Source organism: Apiospora marii, assembly GCF_038362585.1.
Source record: "Apiospora marii strain CBS 49790 chromosome Unknown utg000002l_segment0_segment0, whole genome shotgun sequence".
Taxonomy (NCBI): Eukaryota; Fungi; Ascomycota; class Sordariomycetes; order Amphisphaeriales; family Apiosporaceae; genus Apiospora; species Apiospora marii.
In genome coordinates, this window is record NW_027117373.1 from 4,201,297 (window position 1) to 4,217,851 (window position 16,555).

A 16,555-nucleotide genomic window follows, 5' to 3' on the forward strand; every position below is an offset into this window, starting at 1 on the left:
GAGAAAATACCCAAATGGCGACTAGAGTTGCCGACTGCTGGGGGTTTACAAGTCGTGACGGAGTTGGTGGGTATGCAAGGAGTTTGATTGATGACAGGGAAGGGCGTAAGAGATTGCATCGCCCTTGGAGCAGAGAACTATCTTTACCTGAGGGCCTTTCGGTCCCACAGGATGCCCTGCGGTTCTGCCTATTTTTGTCCAGCGTCGCCGATTGCAGCGATGCACTCCCCAGATTGACTGGCGATCCAACACTTCCCACCGCCCATGTATCATAGATCAAAAGAATAAATTACATGCCAACCAATATCTTATGATCCGTGCTGTTGATCGTACATGTGTGTATTCCCAAATTCTATATTCTAGGTTTGCCCATCTGTTGTGAAGCGCCTCGAGGTGTTCGGCCCCTAGGTTTACGCAGCATCAATTACTGCTGCGCTGCTGACAACATGTCAACCATTCGAGATAATATGACATCATCGGTCTTGAAAAACTCCGAACGCATCAATAGCATATTCTCTGTATATTGGCTTTCGTCTGACTTCCGAGTATTCCGCATCATATGATAGCTGTAGTACGGGGCTGGAGTATCTAAGTCTAGTGCCAGGCACGCCAGTCACCAGTGGTACGCAAAGCCCATGCACTGCTGGCCCATTTGGCTCGTTCTTTCACGGCCTCCAGATCGAGACGCATAATGACTCGTCGTCGAAGCGGTTGAGTGTCCAATGCCATGAATGTGACTGTGTAGTTTGACTCGGCGCCACCACGTCGGGTCTTGGCACATCTATCACATGATGTTGGCGTCCGCTACGGCCGTTTCACAACACCCCTAGATACTGGCAGACTGTCCCCTCCTCCAAAACTGGTGAAGAGGATTTCCACAATCACTTGTGCTTTGCCCAAGGTGTCATGAAAGCCCTACAGACAGGAAGGCGCGGCTATCGCATGACTGATTGCTGAAGTCGGGCTTCGATCTTCGTCTGCCCGCTCCTCAGGACATGGTTGCCCCCGAGCCGCCACCTTTAGCAAGGAGCGCCTCCAGCCCAGCGTCGTCATCGTCATCACTATCATCGTCATCGTCTGCTCCGCCCATGAGATCAATCACCAACACGGACCCCGACTTCAGCTCGTCGAGCTGGAAGCCCGCCTGCAGCACATTGGTCACATCGAAGATGCAGCCGGCGACGTCCAGGCTGATGTCGTTGTCCTTGAACGCAAGGCAGACCAGACGGAAGTGCTCATGGTGGACATCCTCGACCTCCCCCGAGCCGCCGGACGAGTCGCCGTCAAAGATCAAGACGACATTGCGATGAGACGTGCAGTAGGCGCCGTGGCTCTCCAGCGCCTTGGAGAGTTTCGCGGGCTCCGTCTTAGCGCCAACGGTCAGGCGGGTGAAGAGGCGCCCGTTCAGCAGGGCTTTAGCAGTGCTCGCCTCGGCGGGCGAGAATATGGCGACGTTCGACGGGAGGGCAGGCACCGCGGCATTGCTGCCACTCACTTCATTGGTGGATGACATCTTTTTGTGGTGAGATATGAGGCGTTGCGTATTTAGTTATTTTTCAAACCACAGGCAACTGACGTATTAAAAAATTTGGTACGACTTGAGGGGGTTCGCATGGCTTATGGTTCGGTCATTTTCACTTTGCATGGTCTAACCGAAAGGAGTAACAGACAAGACACTTCGACGTGAAGCTGGGCAAAAGGACCAGAAAGAACCAAGGAGGTAAATCTGCTTCTGCTTACCTGCATCCATAAATCACAACTCGGCGGTGATAGATGGTATTCATTTACCTGATCTTCTTCAAGTGGTGCTTCGTGGAGTTCGCGACGCTTGCTTGCCCACAATTAATTGTTCCTGGAGCTTGAGGACTGGCCTCCCTAGACATATCAATCGCACCCGGGGGCCAACTGCGAAGATAGGATGATACCCTGCCTCATACTGCTGGCCCCTTTGCTGGCGGGTATGAAAGCAATTTAAACATGGCATCGGATGCTCTAGACAATGGAGCCTTGCGACCAGGTGGGTATGCTCTTCTGTCTTGGAGATTTCGTTCGCTATGGCGTTTGCCAGCTGGAAAACCAGTTGCCTTGACACAGAAAGTTGACCGGAAGACGCGTATGTTACCAAAGGATACCGAAGCATACCTCGAACCGAAATCAAGATTCAATAGGAGGCTCTTTGTATGGCCTGGGATGACTGATGATAGGATAGCGTAAACACATGGGTCCCTGTTTCTGGTGACAGCGATGTACGGTTTACAGACTTTCATTCTCAACTTCGGCCGGACTGAGGAGAGGGAAGATGGAAGACCATGCCATGTTAATCGAGAAACCCACTTTCTAAGACCTCCATGTCCACGAGAACGGCACCCGAGTCTCCATCGTACGACAAGTCCATCGTGTGAAATCGGTGGATATTGAACCGAAATGCTGGTCACCCCGCATCCCACTAGGCGCGAGTCGCGGACACAACTCCACCCCCAGCATTCGCTCATGTCCCCGCGACGCGGACTGCGGTCCGACGCACGGCAATCAGTCGGCGCACGCGGCTGATATAAAGAATGACTTGGAGCGAATTTACTTGACTGTGTTTAGATACTGGTCGAGTCTCACATTCAACGGTTTAACAGCTCATTAGCAAACGAAGAAAATGTCCGCCAACAGCAGCAAGAACGTCATCGTGACAGGGGCCGGCGGCCTCGTCGGTCCCATGCTGGCCAAGCGCCTGCTCGACGACGGCTACCGGGTCATCATGACGGACATCGTTCAGCCGAGCGTGCCCGCAGGCACGGCACACCCCGAGAACGCCGTGTGCATGCAGGGCGACATCTGCGACGCCGGGTTCGTCAAGTCACTGGTGGACGCCGCGCAGCCCCTGCACGCCATCTTCATCTTCCACGGCATCATGTCGGCGGGCTCCGAGGCCGACTACGACCTGTCGATGAAGGTCAACGTCGAGAGCGTGCGCCACCTGCTGCTGCACCTGCGGCAGTCCAACCCGGGCGTGCGCGTCGTCTACTCGAGCTCGCAGGCCGTCTACGGCCAGCCCCTGCCCGCCGTCGTGACCGACGCCGTAACGCCCACGCCCGAGGGCACGTACGGGTCCCACAAGCTGTCGACCGAGATCATCATCAACGACATGCACCGCAAGGGCTTCGTCGACGCCTTCATCGTGCGCTTCCCCACGCTGGTGGTGCGGCCCGGCAAGCCGTCCAACGCGGCCTCGTCCTTCCTGTCGGGCATGATCCGCGAGCCCATGAAGGGCGAGACGTGCGTGATCCCGCTGCAGGACCGCGGCTTCCGGTCGTACATCTGCTCGCCCAGCGGCGTCATCGAGAACCTGGTCCGCGTGCTCAACATGAAGAGCGACGCGCTGCCGAGCCACGTCCGCCACATCAACTTCCCCGGCATCTCGGCCAGCACCCAGGCCCTCATGGACGGGCTTGCCAAGTACGGCGGCGAGGACAAGCTGAAGCTGCTCAAGGAGGAGACGAACCCTGCCATGGAGAGGATATTGCGGAGTTGGCCGCAGGATTTTGACCCGAGCACGCCGGATCGCCTGGGGCTGGTCAGGGACAAGAATCCTGAAGGCTTGGTGAAGGAGTACATCGATTCCTTGAAGGCATAGTCAGCGCAGTCATGCCGTCGATTGGGAGTGTGTTATGTATGATGTAATGTGTTTAGTTGCAAACCGTATCTCTGTCAATCTACCAGTTCCTGATCCCTTACTGCATGGTCCCCCTTTTTGCACACCAGCGTCGATTGAGAGGGGTCTGGCCAAGCCTAACAACAATAAAGATGAACAATGAAGCCGTAGTCATAAATTTTCGATATCTTGGGCCAATGAGCACATCGATTCCTTTGGGAATAAGTCCATTCATCCCAGACAACGACCATTAACAGCATTGTCGCTCTTTGTCCCTCTATGAGACATCCTGCCTATTTAAACACCGGAACCCCTGCTGTACTCCAGAGACTTTCCCTTATTGGATCATCACCATCACCAATAGCCAACACTCACATTCTTTTCCATAACCCCAGCATTCATTACCACTCTTTCTCTTCCAACTCCCCCTCCTGACACGATGTCCACCACCACCCCCACCTCAACCATCCAGGCCGTCCGCAGCGCGGAGACCGGGTGCGTGGTGTACATCGACGCGAGCGCGATCCCAGCGGGCGTCAAGCACGGCGCGGCCGACTGCAAGTGCCTCAAGATCCACGGGCCCGAGGAGCTCGAGTACATCCAGAACTCGATCCGGGTTTTCCTGGCGGCTGGCAACGAGTCCTCGACCTCGCTGTCGCTGTCGGAGTCCAGCAGCGGCAACAGCCGCGTCTTCGGCGCCAAGCCCAGCATCGAGGTCGCGCACATGCTTCTCGGCATCACGCCCGTGGGCGGCGCGGCGGTGAGTAACCCCGCTGACGCTGACAGCGATAACAAGTGGAAGAAGGAAGGAGGAAAGACCTGGTGGTCGGCGATCTTTGGGGGTAAGTAAGCATGTAACTATGCAAGCATCAGGTAAGTAGGTGGATACTAATGCGGCTTGGGGTTGGCTCTGTTCTCTTGCAGTCGTTTAGCTGGTCTAAAGGGGAGAGGTTTCATATATGTCTTGTGTTCGTAGTACATGAGCAATAAATCTAATGATATACATATCGCCGAGTACCGCATTCATATCGTTGCTAAATAAACGTTTCGCACGCCGATTCAAGCTTGGCCACATCAAGCGACGGCCGGGGTGCTCAGCGCTTTGAACTTACCAGTAGATCGCCAGTCACTGGAGGCTGACCAGCCTGCATCCAAGCATTTCTGTCAAATGTGTCCCACGCATCCAGTACAGCAGATTCTACGCTCTCTTCACAAGGCTGGCTCCCTTCGTTGCAGTATTCCGCTGAGTATGCAACCTCAACAACAGCTCGACCATCCGCATCCAGACCGGTCTCTGGGTCGAAGGCTGTAAGTGTGTCTGGGTCAACGGTTGCAAAGTTGGCGTAGACGCTTCGCCAGCCGTAACCAGCAATTCCCATCTCCTCCCTGGATGAAGAGAAAAGTTAGACGCGTCACTGTTTCTACAATGTGCCTTGTTGCTGTTGGATGTGCTTCGGTGGGGTTTCATTTACGCAGCGGACTCTCCCAGGTCCGATTTCAAGGTCCGATATTTCCGACGTCCTATATTACTCGATTCCGCCTTAATGTCCCACTGGCGCATACGACTGACCCGCTCAACGCCGGTCATGTTGGCTGAGGGCAGGGTAACCCATCGACGCATCTCGGCTTCGGTGAACTGCTGAATCTCGAAGTGAATGTCCGCGATATCGATGGCATCCAGCAAGGGGGCTACTTCGGCGTGTACCGTGCGACAAACACGCGACAAAGCCCACGGGCTGTGTTTATGGAACCTGTGGCGGCCTGGCTTTCCAATCTTCTTCCTGAAAAGCGCGCCATTTTCATCGCGCTTGTAGCCGTCGGAACAGTGGGGTGCTGTCCCTATGAGCTGAAGATATATTGCGGGCTTCGGATCAAGAGTATCCCATTCTTCGTGGTGTCTCAACGCAATCAAGTTGACTGAGGTCGGAGTAGAATGACGCGATGAAGAATTTATAGATCACCAAACGAACCTCGGCAGGAAGCCTCATAAACAACGTACAAGGGTTTGCGCGTCTGTTCTTGGTGCGGGGGAGACGTGGCGCGGAATCGTAGGAAGAACCGGAATCGAAAGAAGAAATGGAGGAAGGTCCCTCAGATTCCTCAGATTCGCTCATGATGCTCTTCCAATACCAAAGTGGTAAAAGGGTGCGTTCAAAATTGACTTGAACAGAATGTGCCCAATCCAATTGTTTATATATCACTTGCGTCAATGGCGCCACTTTTGGGGGCGTTTGTCCACGTTGCGACGCAGGCCGTAATCCTTGTCTGCTTCGGCAGCTCGAGGGCAGTGGGCAGTCGCAAATGATACCCAGCAATGCTGGCGAAGGCAGAGAAATTTACATTGTTGATTTATACACATCATTCACGAAATTTAGTTTTCGTGTGGACCCGAGACGAGGTCTAACGTGCACAATACCGGACACGAAAGAGGAATTTCTCGCAGCGACAGGGCCGACCGCCGATCTTCAAACTCATGATGCAGCTCTTGCTTGTATGTGTTTGTCAGAGGGCAGTGGAGAGGAATGCAAAATGACAAGCGGCCCGCCATCGTGAATTCGTTTAACACGGACCCAGACTGTGGTCAACGGATTCGATGTTCGGTGCTCGAAGTCGCGGGAGCCAGGTTCACCTTGACCAAGTCCGAGATTGGAAAGCGCTGTATCGCACTATCCAGTCGGCTCTTTTCGGGTTGCAAATGGGCAAAAACGCGGGCCGAACAACTTCTACATGCTGAAAGGTGAGTTATTATCAGAGCCCTTTGTGCATCGAGGATCCAGCCTCAGTTATGGTGGGAGGCTCCGTGGGTAAAGACTGGATGTCAAGGTAAACGTGCTGGGATCCGGTTGTCAAACCTGGCCAGAGGATCTCGGTATCAGAAACCGACTTGTCTCTGTCATGGAAGATTGTCTTTTTCTCGTCCGAAGGTTTGTTTGTCCTTTGTTTGCTCAGGCGAGGGACTTCGGTTCGGAATTGCCGCGACTGGATCTCAGCGCGCAATCGGTTGCCTGCCTTCACCACATCCGCAGTCATACTGCAGAACCGCGAGTCCAAATCCTCGAAAGCTCAAACCGCATACACCAGCGGGCTCGACCCATTAGGTATATACAGCCTAGGCAAGAGTAGGCGCAGTTGAGCATTTGTTTTACGTCACCGGTTATCAACGATAGTAAGCCGGCTTATTCGTTTATCCAATGGAGGATTGTTTGGCCTGGCCCCTGCCTGTGTAAGGTCGCCTTTTGGGTAAAGCTCCGCCGGCGCCGCACTCGCTCCTTCCCCCATTACCCCAGCTCCACCCCCACCACTAACGCCAAGTAGCAACGAGAGGGTCGGAAAGAGCATGTAAGCGATCCATGATGAAGAAGGAGCGACCGAGGGGTGCTGGATCCGGTCCTCGCTCGGCATATCGAACGAAAATGGCGAACTGCCAGATTGCGCAATGTTATCTATTGGCGATTTCTTGGACGATGCGCCAGCCCATTGAATTCTGACTGGGTTCCGTCAGTCTCTCTCTTCATGACAAAAATACACGGTCTCGTCGTCATCATCTATCATATTTAACACTTATCACAAGGCCTGCTACGGAGGTTCTATCCCTATATGTACGATGATTGAGCGGAAGAATTCCGAGCCAACCATGTCTGGTGCGATAGATGTTGAAAAAGCAGAGACTCGGGAAAACGAATCTTTTTGCGAGGGCAGCTCACCCGCTGGTGACACAACTGACGACACAATATCGGCTTTACCGTTATCCAAGGGCAAAAGCATTGCGTTAGTGGCCACAGTGACGGGCGCGGCCTTTCTGAACGTCAGTTACTGTCGCCTTTAACAGTTCAATGCGGGCAATGTGTACTGAAACCCCTACCTAGACACTTTCGATCCAGGCCGTGGTCATCATCCTCCCGACTCTGGGTGTAGAACTCGGTATTCCCAATAGCCGACTGCAATGGGTTGTGTCGGCATATTCATTGACATTTGGCTGTTTTTTGCTGTTATGGGGTCGCATAGCTGATCTGTATGGCAAACGAATCATCTTCATTTTGGGTAGCGCCTTTGTAGCTGCCACACTAATCGCCAACCCATTCCTTCCCAACGAAATCGCGTTCGACGTATTCAGGGGACTTCAAGGTCTTGTAAGAACCGTTAATACTGGTGGTACTTAGGGCATAGACTGACGACCAGCTTCAGGGCGCGGCGGCAAATGTGCCGACAGCCATTGGGATCCTGGGGGTTACCTTTCCTCCTGGGAAAGCAAAGAACTATGCATTCAGCGCATATGGTTGGTAAATCCAGAATCGCGGACAGAACATCAATTGACAATTGTTTTACAGCTAGCGGCGCACCACTGGGATCGATCTTCGGCAACCTGCTGGGTGGAATCATCGCCTCATACGCCAACTGGAAATGGGTTTTCGGGGCGCTTGCTGGGATATCGTGTCTGGTGACCGTGGCGGGTGTCCTCTTCATTCCACCGCAGCCACCGAACCCCTTGGTTCAGAAGCAGAAGGCCTCGCTTTGGACATCTGTCGACTGGTTTGGAGGTTTTCTGATTACGGCTGGCCTACTTGCTCTGTTGTTTGCCCTGACCGAAGGCAATGTGGTGGGGTGGCAGACTATCTGGATCTATATGCTCATGGTCATCTCTGGGTTGCTTATTGCCATCTTCGCCGCGTGGCAGTGGTACCTTGAAACGCACTCTCAGACACGATCTCCCTTGATGAAAGTATCGGTATTCAAGAGCGGCATGTTCAGCTTGGCTATGCTGATCATGGGGATCTTCTTCGCAGTATTTAACGACTGGATCGTATACGCAACATACTTCTTCCAGGATTATCAAGGGTTGAGCCCGCTGCAGACGACGCTACGCTTCATACCCACAGGAGTTTGCGGTGTCTTCGTGGCGCTCGTCATCTCCAGGCTCATCTCAAGGGTGCCAACTTTCATCCTATTGATGGTTGGAAACCTTTCCGTGGGGCTCTCGTGTCTGTTGTTCGCGATTCCCATACCCTCGAATACTTCCTACTTCGCCTTTGGTTTTCCAGCTATGATTCTGGGCGTGGTGGGCGCCGATATCACATGGCCTTGTTTGACGCTCTTCACGTCTGCGTCGCTACCGCAGGAAGACCAAGCTCTAGGTGGAGCGTTGATCAACGCTTCGGGGCAGCTCGGTCGATCGATTGGCCTGGCTATTACCACTGCTGCTCAGACGGCCATCATGGCGCGGGAGCGAGGGGTCCCTGTTGAGCAATCTGGAAAAGTACTCCCTTGGGATCCTCCCTCACTGGTTGGGTTGAGGGGTGCAAACTGGCTCAATTTCGCGCTGGCTATGTTCTGCACAGTCCTGGTCGGGCTCTTTTTCAGAGGAACTGGCATCGTCGGCAAAATCCAGAAGCCAGTTGAAGGGGGTAGAGGCAAGGAAGCGACCACAAGTGGAGATGATTTACGGAGGTAACCATGGGAATACATGACGGATCTCGGATGATGACAAGCTGGTGACATAGTTAAAAGGAGCCATATATGTCAAGGAGGTTCGAATGTTAACACGCTATTGTCGTCAGTCATATGTTGCTCATCAATTTCCGATGAAATTGGGCGGACTTTTTATCTAATGAATGATGGTCCTGAGTTTGATACAGCTAGCAGGCAGCCAATTGGCCGTCGGCGTTTAGGCATTCGCAGCTCCGACAAGGCGCTGAAAAAGCTGCCCCACCCACTAAACCCATTAAATTCTTCAGCATTCAAACGACCGCGACACGTCCGCCCCAGATGCATCCGTAAGGCTTGTTCCATGCCATCACACATCCCGGAACCATGTGCGGCATACACGCAACCATCTCAGTTACCAAGCACAACGAGCTGTCTGAGAACTTGAAGCAAGTTCTGATAAACCGCGGCCCAGATCATCTCGGCCTAGTGAAGAGGGAAATTTCGCTGCCCAGTGTTGCGCCTGATCTCCTCATCGCGCTCAACTTCACGTCCACGGTGCTTGCGTTGCGCGGTGACCACGTCGCCAAGCAGCCCTTTCAACATGGCGACTCCAAGTCTGTACTTTGCTGGAACGGCGAAGCTTGGAAGTTCGGCGACGAGGTAGTCAACGGCAACGATGGGGAGGCCATATTTTCGCGCCTCGCGCAGTGCGATGACAGTCCTGCCCAAGACCGGCAGGCGCACATCCTCGGCACCCTGCAGAAGATCCAGGGCCCTTTCGCGTTTGTCTTCTATGACTCTGTCGATCAATGCTTGTACTTTGGCCGCGACCGCCTCGGTCGTCGTTCTTTGCTCATGAGAGAAGGGCCAGATGGCCAATCGCTATCGCTTTCGAGTGTCGCTGACAACCCAGCTTCTGGCTGGAACGAAGTCCAAGCCAATGGCATATACTCCGTTCAGTTTCATCCAGAGTCTTCTGGCGAGAAGCCCATTTCTCTAGGCCATCACATCTCTCGGCACGAGTGGGTCGAGTCTGATGGCGCGGATCTGGTAAGTGCCAGACGCGCCTCTCCCCAAAAGCAGCTGATGACTCATATCGGTAGGTTTTGGGAGTTGGCAAATTCAACAAGGATCTTCCCCAGGGTGCGGAGCAGCTTGATTGCGCATCTCCGTCTGTCAGCTTGTTGCACCATCACCTGAAAGAAGCCTTGAAATTACGAGCGCTCGGAATTCCAGAGCCTCCCAGACCTGCGGATCATGAGTCTGATGAGGTTGACACTCGCGTCGCGATCCTTTTCTCGGGTGGCCTTGACTGCACCGTCCTGGCCAGGATGGCTGACGAGTTGCTCCCCGCTGCACAAGGAATTGATCTGATCAATGTAGCTTTCAAAAACCCTCGCGTTTCTGCGCAAAACCAGGGAGCCCCCAAGCCCGGCGTAGTTGTCACTGATGACTATGAGCGGTGTCCAGATAGACAAACGGGAAGGAAGTCCTTCGCCGAGCTAAAACGTGCTTGCCCTTCCCGGCACTGGCGCTTCATAGCTGTAAGGCGCATTAGTCTTCCCGGTTTTTCCCTTGACTGACCGGATCCCATAGGTAAACGTACCTTACGAGGAGGCCATGGCACATAAACCTCGTGTGGTGTCATTGATTTACCCCCACGACACCGAGATGGATTTGTCAATCGCCCTAGCATTGTACTTCGCCGGGCGGGGCATCGGCGCTAGCTACACAGAATCCGCAGAGTTCGACTCGGGCGCCCCAATGGTCAGTACTCCTGCTCGCGTACTCTTTTCCGGGCTTGGGGCCGATGAGTTGTTCGGGGGCTATTCTCGTCACGTGCGGGCCTTCGAACGGGAAGGTTACCCAGCCCTGGTTGATGAACTCGAGCTGGACATTGCCCGGATCGGCCAGCGTAACTTGGGGAGAGACGACCGCGTCTTGGCGAACTGGGGCAAAGAGGTTCGACACCCTTATCTCGACGAAGGATTCGTCCGCTTTGCCATGTCAAGTCCGGTCTGGGAGAAGTGTGATTTTGGAAACAAGGCCCATTCTGCCGACATCGAACCGGCTAAGCGAGCCTTGAGACTGCTGGCGGACCAACTCAGCCTTCCCGTGATTGCGCGGGAAAAGAAGCGAGCGGTAAGCCCATCATCCAACTGGATCTACCACGACAGTATTACTGACAGAATTTCTCAAGATACAATTCGGGACTCGGACAGCAAAACTGGGGAGTACCACGGGCAAGCTAAAGGGGACCGCATCGATCAGTCTTCAGGGCGCGTAGCTAGTGCTGCGTTAACTCCAATCTGGCAGTGATGATACATCAGATACTTCCGAGCTGGCGATTTTAGACCCGTGGTGGTCGCGTTCTCATTGTGTGTTTCTGCTTTGTAGTAACCCTTGAAGCGCCCAACCCGAGGTGCCGCTGGCAATGAGGTCGTAAAGGCAAGTCTGAGCCAGAGTTTTTAGCCCTCGTGGCATTCTGGGGCATTGGAATTTATTATAACAATATAGGTTTCAGGCATAAATAAGACTGTACCAATCAAATGGCAAGGCATATAGAGAGAGATAGATTTAGTCTTAGACTGTATTGAAAATCGGTCGGTGCTGTTGGATTTACCACTGAACAGTCAGTTTTCAGCCCCTAGCCCGGCACTCAATGTGGGGAGGGGGGATTCCGAGATACGGGTACTAGGCGCGCCAAGTGACAGTCAATCGATCTGTCTGCCCATTAACTTAAGGTTTTGGTGTTGGATCTATCAATCTGCAAGATACGCCCGTTACAAGAAATTTCATGTGAGGCTATTAATAGACTCACTCTTGGCAGGGTCATTATTCCCTGATAATTCTCTGGAACAATTTTCCCTTCGTTATCTCCAAAAACACCGGTCGATGATGGGACACCGAGGTGATTGGATGCCCCGCGATGCATTCCATTGTCATGCAATCATCACCTCACCTCGGGGCCTCGGTTGCCTTCCCAGCTCGGACCAATACTAATCAACGGTGCGGGGAGAGTCAATCGATGCATACAACTTACCGCCACACTGCATACACCCTTGCATCCTTACTTGCTGGGTGGTCAGTTTGCACAGAGAACGGTCATTACGGCGATTCAATATGCGATAAAACCCGAAGGGGTCTCCTTACCCTCTCGTCAACGCCAGCAACTGCGGTACTTCCCGTAATCAAACCTTCTCAGCTACTACATACTTACACACATGTACTTATTTTTATTGTAGATTCTTTTCTGCGCAACCAGCTCATTCTCATCAAGCTGCACGAACCTCTCACCTCTTTCCCGTAGTTCCCCTCTTCGTTCCCAAGTACACTTGGGGATCATCCACCACAAACCGGAAGAATACGAACTCGCGGAACATCAACTTCAAGATGGCGTCCGTGGTCGAGAAGACGGCCCAAGGCACGATATACAAGTCTCATAGGACTTTAGCAGTGCCAAGTCTCGACTTACTGACGCTGCTGTTTGGTATGGAGTGGAGCTACTGTTAGACACCCGAGACATACAGGATGACTGACACCTGCCAGAATCCGAACAATGCTATTCACCCGACACTAAAGTCCTGCATGTAGACGCAGGTCAGTAAAGCCTAATCAAGCCGTTTTCTCCGTCTCCTAGCTGCCGGCCCATCGAGTTGCAAGGCGATCTGTAATTGACAATCTTGGGACAGATGAACCTTCCAATTACCTGACCAAAGGCCAAGTCCTCTTACAGCTGAGGAGGCTAGCGCACGTCCTCCGCGACCAGTACGGTGTGGGTGCTCAAGGCCCATCTCAGGATGTTGTTTTCAACATCTCTGGCGGCCACTTCATGCTGCCACTCGTATTCTACGCCACCTCGGCTGCCGAAGGGATTTTCTCCTCAACGAGTCCCTCGGCCACACCAGAAGAGCTGGCCTACCAGCTCCGGGAAACGACGCCCAGGGTCATCATCTGCAACGATGACTCCAAGGCGAACGCCATCGCTGCCGCGAAGCTCGTCGGGTTCCCCCCGCGCAACGTCCTTCTGTACCGTGGGGAGAAGCACATTGAGTTATACGAAGCCGCCAGTGGCGCAAAGGTCCCCATCTCGAACCAGGAGCTCGACTGGCGTCGCATCACCGACGTCCACGAGCTGGAGAACAGCGTGGTCTGCCTACTCTTTTCCAGCGGGACGACAGGCCTGCCGAAGGCCATGAAGCTCTCGCACCAGAATCTCGTGGCTGAGAGCAGCCTCGTCCTGGAGCCCATCAAGGAGTACAATGCCAAGTTCCGCGGGCCCGACTACGAGTACATCGGCATCGCGCACCTGCCGGTCGCGCACATTGCGGGAGTTATGGGCTACCTCGTCAATTCTACCTATATGTGCGGAACCATGTATTGGATGAAGAAGTTCGACTTTGCCAAGTTCTGCGCGTACTCCAAGAAGTACAAGGTGACGACGGGCTTCAGTGTACCGCCCATCTACCTCCTGATCTCCAAGATGCCCAACGTCACCGACCAGTTCGACGCCTGGGTAGACGCCATCACGGGCGCCGCGCCCATGGGCGAGGAGCTCCAGGTCGCGGTGGGGAAGAAGCTGGGCAAGGGCATGACGCGCCTGCGCCAGACGTGGGGACTCAGCGAGACGACGGGTAGTATCACGGTCGTGCCGCTGGAAGAGGAACTCTACACGCCCGGCACGGTCGGGTCCTTGGTGGCGAACCATTCCGCGCGTCTCATCGACGACGACGGTCGCGATGTCGAGCCCGGCAAGGAGGGCGAGATCCTCGTCAGGGGCCCTGTGGTCATCAAGGGGTATTGGAAGAACCCCAAGGCCGATGCCGAGGCCTTCAAGGACGGCTGGTTTTACACGGGAGATATCGGGGTGTTTCGAAAGGGAATGCTATACATTGTGGACAGGAAGAAGGCAAGTACCCGATAATCGCAAAAGAGACACGCAGCAGCTAACTTGGGCGCAGGAGCTTATCAAGTACAAAGGCACGCAAGTGGCTCCCGCGGAGCTCGAGGCCCTCTTGCTGTCTCACCCCAAGATACAAGACGTGGCAGTCATTGGAGTCGAGGGGGATGGCACGGAGCTTCCACGGTATGTATATCGCTTAACCCCCGTTTCCACTATGCTCAATCGCTGACACACCACAGTGCATACGTGGTAGCCGATCCCAAACAAGTATCGGAGCAGGAAGTCAAAGCCTTCGTGGCCAAGCAAGTGGCACCATATAAGCAGCTCCGCGGAGGCGTCGTCTACATCCCTGCGATCCCGAAAAGCCCGTCGGGCAAGATCTTGCGGAAGGAGCTCCGGGAGCTGGCGAAGAAAGAGGCTCGGGCTTCCAAGCTCTAACTGTTGGAAGATGTACTATATCGGTCTAAGACCATCGTGGACTGCGGTTGGGCCACATGGCCGAGTTTCTACCTTAACCCTTGCTATTTTCACTCTAGGTCCCCGTTTACTGCGTTACTGGCGAGTCAAGCACGGTTGTTTTACCGTACAATGTATTTTAGTCAGCATTACATTGCTCAAACACTTTTCAAACTTCCAACGCTGAGCAAATGGGATTTGTTTTATTGGAAGATTATGATATATCGGCACTGAGTTGAAGTTTTACGGAGCGCCAAACATTACTACCTGTTGTTCTCCTCCCAGGTCGGGCCAGTGCAGGCGAAGCCCTGGGGACCCGACACATTGTCGCACAGGTAGCTGGCGGGCGCCGTGCCGTTGACCGTGTCGACGATGTCGATGCCCTTGATCTCGATGCCGGTGCAGGGGCGGGCGGCGGAGCACTGGACGGCCGCCACGACGTCGCTGACGGCGGTGCCGTGCCAGTCGTCGAGCACGAGGTCGCGGACGTGGAACTCGGACGTGTCGCAGCCGCCGGTGGCGTCGTTGTAGCTGGTGCACTGGGTGACGGCGAAGATGCCGGTGGCGCCGTCGAGGGTGAAGTTCTGGAAGAGCATGTTGGCGGCGTAGCCGAGGCCGCCGCCGCCGCCGTTGGGCGGGTACCCCGCGACGCGGCCCGTCCAGGTCTTGACGTAGACGCCGTAGCGCATCTGGTCCAGGATCTGGATGTTGCGCGCCGTCACGTTCTCGATGATCTCGAACTCGCCGTCGTACTGGCCGATGCTGCCGATGGCGATGCCGAGGCCCGTGTGGAAGCGGCAGTCCTCGATCAGGATGTTGGTCGAGTTGGCCTTCATGGCGATGCTGTCGTCGCCGTTGTCGACGACCCAGCGGCGGAAGGTGATGTTGTTGGCGTAGACGGTGTCGGCGCCGTCGGTCTGTTCGGGTGGTTGGTTAGTATCGCGAAGGGCACAGCCCAACTAAGGGTCATGGGAGAGAAGGCGACTCACGTTCAGAGAGGAGAAGTCGAAGCCGACTTCTTGCTTGGTGTCGGTGCTGTTGACGTAGATGTCTTCCATCAAGATGTTCTCGGAGTGGATGATGGTGACAGTCCTGTGCGATGACCATGAGCATAGGATCTTTGAGTCACTGACGCCGGGGGTTGGACACTTACCACATCTGACTCTGGACGAAGCGGATACCTTGGAATACGCTATCGCGGGGACCCCGTGACGGTGATCTGGTGAGGACGGCCGGGGTAGTTGTTGGTGCCGTTCACGAAGTCGTACCAGACCTGGCCGTTGCCGTCCAGGGTGCCGTACCCGTGACCATCCCAGTGCACGTTCTCGCCGCCGAAGAGCCAGGCGCTCGACTGGTTCTGGTAGCCCACGGGCAGCGAGTGGTTCAGCCAGTAGGGGATGTTCTGGTCCCACAGCAGGGTGCCCTGGAGGTCGACGTCGACGTTGCACAAGCCCGTCGTGTTCATGACGCTCTGGATGTGGTACGTCTCGTTCTTGAAGACGACCTTGCCGCGCTGGCTGGCGTCGCCCGCGGGGTTGTGGCCGCAGCGCTCAAAGGCTTCGAGGATGGCCGGCGCCGAGTCGGAGCCATTGGCGGCTGGCTCGACGACACAGACGTTGTTATCCCGAGGAGCCAGTGTTGCACCAAATGATGCGGCCGCCGCGGGTGCGAGGAACGGAAGTAGGAGCTTTGCGAACATCTTGGAAGGCGGACGACGCGAGGATGGAGGGAATGATCGACAGTCTTTCGTCTGTCCCGTAGCCAACCATGAGAGTGAATCACGGGGTAGACTCGACGGGTTATATACTACATGACTAAGACGACAGGGCAGGGGATATCCGGCATGGCTTTACCGCGAATCCTAGCCCGACTGCCTTATGATATCATCCCGCCAAGCTAAATGGATATACCGCTCGGCTAACACGAGCGAATGCAAGGAGAAGGAGCACACAAGAAGCAACTGTCCTGTAGATCGCTGCAAGGCTGCCATGGAAGATATCGGGAGCGGGCAGTCGCCGGTGGATATAATTTGTCAGGCTTGACTCGAGTTTTTCTTCTTCGTCGGGCGGAACCCCGACTGTTTGCGGTCTATGCCCCGACACGGGGCTCCGGATCGGCACACTTTCCAC

General features: G+C 54.6%; 8 protein-coding genes across 8 annotated transcripts; 6 read left to right on the plus strand and 2 right to left on the minus strand.

The window, feature by feature from the left end:
- Window positions 1-691: 691 nt before the first annotated feature.
- Window positions 692-1,510, plus strand: PG985_003015 (uncharacterized protein; the record flags this gene model as incomplete). The annotated part of the gene is made up of 2 exons (XM_066822784.1): window positions 692-710; window positions 960-1,510. The coding sequence occupies 2 exons, from the start codon at window positions 692-694 to the stop codon at window positions 1,508-1,510; spliced, it is 570 nt and encodes a 189-aa protein (XP_066690216.1).
- Window positions 1,511-2,647: 1,137 nt separating this feature from the next.
- PG985_003016 (uncharacterized protein) lies at window positions 2,648-3,625 on the plus strand (the record flags this gene model as incomplete). The annotated part of the gene is made up of 1 exon (XM_066822785.1): window positions 2,648-3,625. One exon carries the CDS (start codon window positions 2,648-2,650, stop codon window positions 3,623-3,625), a length of 978 nt encoding a protein of 325 aa, XP_066690217.1.
- Window positions 3,626-4,082: 457 nt separating this feature from the next.
- On the plus strand, window positions 4,083-4,493 carry PG985_003017 (uncharacterized protein; the record flags this gene model as incomplete). The annotated part of the gene is made up of 1 exon (XM_066822786.1): window positions 4,083-4,493. The coding sequence occupies one exon, from the start codon at window positions 4,083-4,085 to the stop codon at window positions 4,491-4,493; it is 411 nt and encodes a 136-aa protein (XP_066690218.1).
- Window positions 4,494-5,111: 618 nt separating this feature from the next.
- Window positions 5,112-5,757, minus strand: PG985_003018 (uncharacterized protein; the record flags this gene model as incomplete). Its single annotated transcript, XM_066822787.1, has 2 exons — window positions 5,112-5,489; window positions 5,614-5,757. 2 exons carry the CDS (start codon window positions 5,755-5,757, stop codon window positions 5,112-5,114), a joined length of 522 nt encoding a protein of 173 aa, XP_066690219.1.
- A 1,520-nt stretch (window positions 5,758-7,277) lies between these two features.
- On the plus strand, window positions 7,278-9,092 carry PG985_003019 (uncharacterized protein; the record flags this gene model as incomplete). Its single annotated transcript, XM_066822788.1, has 4 exons — window positions 7,278-7,448; window positions 7,510-7,773; window positions 7,829-7,919; window positions 7,972-9,092. The coding sequence occupies 4 exons, from the start codon at window positions 7,278-7,280 to the stop codon at window positions 9,090-9,092; spliced, it is 1,647 nt and encodes a 548-aa protein (XP_066690220.1).
- Window positions 9,093-9,451: 359 nt separating this feature from the next.
- PG985_003020 (uncharacterized protein) lies at window positions 9,452-11,386 on the plus strand (the record flags this gene model as incomplete). Its single annotated transcript, XM_066822789.1, has 3 exons — window positions 9,452-10,117; window positions 10,171-10,611; window positions 10,664-11,386. 3 exons carry the CDS (start codon window positions 9,452-9,454, stop codon window positions 11,384-11,386), a joined length of 1,830 nt encoding a protein of 609 aa, XP_066690221.1.
- A 1,074-nt stretch (window positions 11,387-12,460) lies between these two features.
- PG985_003021 (uncharacterized protein) lies at window positions 12,461-14,408 on the plus strand (the record flags this gene model as incomplete). The annotated part of the gene is made up of 5 exons (XM_066822790.1): window positions 12,461-12,557; window positions 12,617-12,667; window positions 12,760-13,976; window positions 14,029-14,153; window positions 14,210-14,408. The coding sequence occupies 5 exons, from the start codon at window positions 12,461-12,463 to the stop codon at window positions 14,406-14,408; spliced, it is 1,689 nt and encodes a 562-aa protein (XP_066690222.1).
- Window positions 14,409-14,689: 281 nt separating this feature from the next.
- PG985_003022 (glycoside hydrolase family 28 protein) lies at window positions 14,690-16,125 on the minus strand (the record flags this gene model as incomplete). The annotated part of the gene is made up of 4 exons (XM_066822791.1): window positions 14,690-15,343; window positions 15,416-15,518; window positions 15,580-15,607; window positions 15,657-16,125. 4 exons carry the CDS (start codon window positions 16,123-16,125, stop codon window positions 14,690-14,692), a joined length of 1,254 nt encoding a protein of 417 aa, XP_066690223.1.
- Between the last annotated feature and the right edge of the window lie 430 nt (window positions 16,126-16,555).